This window comes from Fulmarus glacialis, unplaced genomic scaffold (assembly GCF_000690835.1).
Source record: "Fulmarus glacialis isolate BGI_N327 unplaced genomic scaffold, ASM69083v1 scaffold41328, whole genome shotgun sequence".
In the NCBI taxonomy this organism is placed as follows: Eukaryota; Metazoa; Chordata; class Aves; order Procellariiformes; family Procellariidae; genus Fulmarus; species Fulmarus glacialis.
Genome location: NW_009227060.1, coordinates 1 through 2,960, shown reverse-complemented (window position 1 = coordinate 2,960; position 2,960 = coordinate 1). Strand labels below are relative to the sequence as shown.

The 2,960-nt window shown below is 45.1% G+C and overlaps 1 protein-coding gene across 1 annotated transcript in view; it reads left to right on the top strand.

Moving 5' to 3' along the window:
• The window catches only part of PSMC6 (proteasome (prosome, macropain) 26S subunit, ATPase, 6), a gene marked incomplete at its 5' end in the record, with an annotated part of 12,119 nt that extends 11,017 nt beyond the window's left edge, over positions 1 to 1,102 (top strand). Inside the window, one exon of the mRNA XM_009583026.1 lies at positions 615 to 1,102. Coding sequence (XP_009581321.1) covers positions 615 to 733 — 119 coding nt within the window. The remainder of the gene's footprint in view (positions 1 to 614) is intronic.
• Between the last annotated feature and the right edge of the window lie 1,858 nt (positions 1,103 to 2,960).

Sequence of the window (2,960 nt, the reverse complement as noted above, 5' to 3'; positions counted from 1 at the left end):
CTGCTGAACTCAAGCTGGATCCGCACAGTGTTATGTGGATTTGGGCACTATCCTGTGACGTGCGTGGTATAAGAGATCTCTAGTTCAGGTTCAGCACGATGGAAGGAAAACACCAGCCATACCATTTCTGAACTGGAGTTGGCCTCTAACCACTTGTTGACGGGGTATCGTGACATATGTCATACTATCTCATAAGAACTAATACATTCCAGAAACAGCGACGGAACCCATTTTTCTCCTTTTTGCAGAGCATCCAAGTCTCTCGGTACCTGGGTGACTGGAGAGTTAATACTATTTTAAGCTTTTTCCAAATTATAAATTCATTGTACGCTTAGGATTTTGCCTACATGGGAAGGCTGAGTAACACAGTAACTACACACTCGTAGTTTAAAACAAGTTACACATTTCTTAGGGATCACCGAGTTCAGAAAGGTGACGTCATTGAAGTTTACTTCTTCCTGACATCCAAGAGCTGTACGTAAAAGTCTACATGCAGACAGTGTAACTTGGATCCCTTTTCAATTTAATTTGAGCAAATCTTCATGTCTTGTCTTCTCTGTACTGTTGCTGCAAAGAGCACCAACTTATTCGTGCTGTTAAATCATTCTTTACAGGTATGTTTGCGATCCGTGCCGATCATGACTTTGTAGTTCAGGAAGACTTCATGAAAGCTGTTAGAAAAGTGGCTGATTCTAAGAAGCTGGAGTCCAAGCTTGACTACAAACCTGTTTAAATTAACCATATAATTTGTGATTGACTGCACATGTCATACTGGGTTAATGTATAAAAAGAGAGAAATAATGTACCTCTTGATTATTATTGTAAGGTGTTTGTGTAACGTGTAACTAGCAATTTGATAACACTGGTTGCAAGTTGGCTACAGAAGTGTGTTTTCTGTACAGTTCTGAAATACAATATTCGTTACAGCCCAGGTGAAGTAAAATGTGTGGAGATGTGTTCTCTTAGCAATTATGGTGTGAATTTATAAATGTGCCTGAATGGGTTAGCGGACTTCAAGAAAGTCAGTTCGTTTCTTGACTTTTTTTATATCGGTAAATTTCCTTTCCCCAAACAGTTTATGAATAAAACTTGTTTAAATCTGCTTATCTCTATGTACCTTCTCTGTAACTCTTGAAGAGTTGTATTCTGTGTCTTCAGTATTTGAAGAGCAAGCTTTCTCTGGCGTAGGGATTGTATTGGAGTCCTGTGCCTTACGTACCAAATGGAGGCAACCCTTCCCTCAGACAGAGGAGGGACAAGTGGCATTTACTCCTTTGCTGCTGACGTCCGGGGAGAGGATTTAGCTGAAGTAGCATTTAATTATTGCTCAGAATGCAGGAAGCAAACAAGTCTTTTAAAATGTTTACCGTCTTCCCTTATGCTGGGATAACTCCTGTGCTGAATGCCAATTTATAAACAAAAGCATCTAAGTGGAGGTGGAGAAACTAATAGCAGTTTGATATATAAAAGTTTTGATTACAGCTTTTGGGGTGGTGGGGGAGATGGATTTCCTTTCCAAGTTCCCCTTTCGGCTGCTCTATGTAGACAGGAACTGTGCAATATGCTTTGAACCTGTGCCGCTTTAGACACCCGAAGTGGCGTACCTGATACTTCTGGAGCTCTGAATAGGGCTTGGCCGTGCACCTTACGAGGTTGCAATTTGGCCATATGCCTTTGTGCTCCCTGGGAGTTGACTGCTGCAGCTGTGTGAGTAATCATGGAAACAGAAATAAAAACGTAGAGGCTAAGGTGCGGGTGTTCTTAAGGGCATCTGTCACCATGCCTTATTTTTGTTTTATGATCAGTTCCACCCTGAGGGGTGTGCGTGCGGATCGACTGACTGCACTGTACAGCTTACCTAGATGTTGGACTGGAACAGTAGTGTACTAGACTGTACTTCTGGCTACTTCTAATTGTCCTAACTGGATTACTCTGGGCATGCTCAGCTGACAGACAAGTACATTAGATTAACTCTAGATTTGCCAGGAAACACACCGCTTAACAGCATCTCCCTGGCGATTTTAATAGCCATGGTTGTATTTTTTTCCCTATCCCTATGAGACAAAACAGGTAGTGTAAGGTATAAAACAATTACAACCGGACAGGCAACAATATTTACATGTTTATATGGCTAACAGTTGTTATGGACCTTTCTTCTGGTTAGTGATTGGGGTGCAAGCTAAGGCTACCGACACCGGTCCCTGTTCCTGTTCCAGACACCAGCTGGAGGTGGGAGCTGCAGTTTTACTGTTGCTTTCTCCTTTGCCATTTCATTGTTCATCTTTCACTGAAAGGAAATTGCAGCGTTGAAGGAACGGTTGCTGAAACGAGATTGTCAAAGGTTTCTCAAGGGGGAAGTGAGTAAATGAGCAAAACGCTTAAATAGTTTGGGGTCGTATCTTAAGAGTCCAGCAGAGCATGGGACCAGGGAACCTCAAAAAGCGGAAAAATAGGTTCCTGCCCCAAGACTGGTGTGTCAGAGGGCATCTCCCATGCACAAAGAGCACCCGTCTGAAAATGACCCCGTTTGTGGCGTCAGCTAAAATTTGAGACAGGCAGCGTCTTTCTGATGGCAGATAAAACAAGTGCCTGCCTGCCAAAACGAAAGCAGTTTGATCTGCGTGTGAGGAGAAAGAGGCCACAAGCAATGGCAGGGCAAGGGGAAGGTGACGAGAAGAACCTCTTCGGAAGCGTTAATGGCCACCACACGGCGGGGAGCGCGCCCAAGGCGCTGCGGCGGCCGAGGCGTGAGGCGCTTCAGGCCTGCGCGTCGACCGGAGAAGCTGAACCTTGATCGCCGTGAACCTGTAGCGGGAAAAGGGCCTGTTGAAGAAGTTCTAATTGGGGCTGCGAGGAGTCAATTAACGAATTCGGGGAGCTAACGGCGCTTCCCCGGCGCAGCCTGGGGACAGCCCGTGAAGACAGACCGCGCGCTCCGGTTGACGCCTCACGGCGGCGGG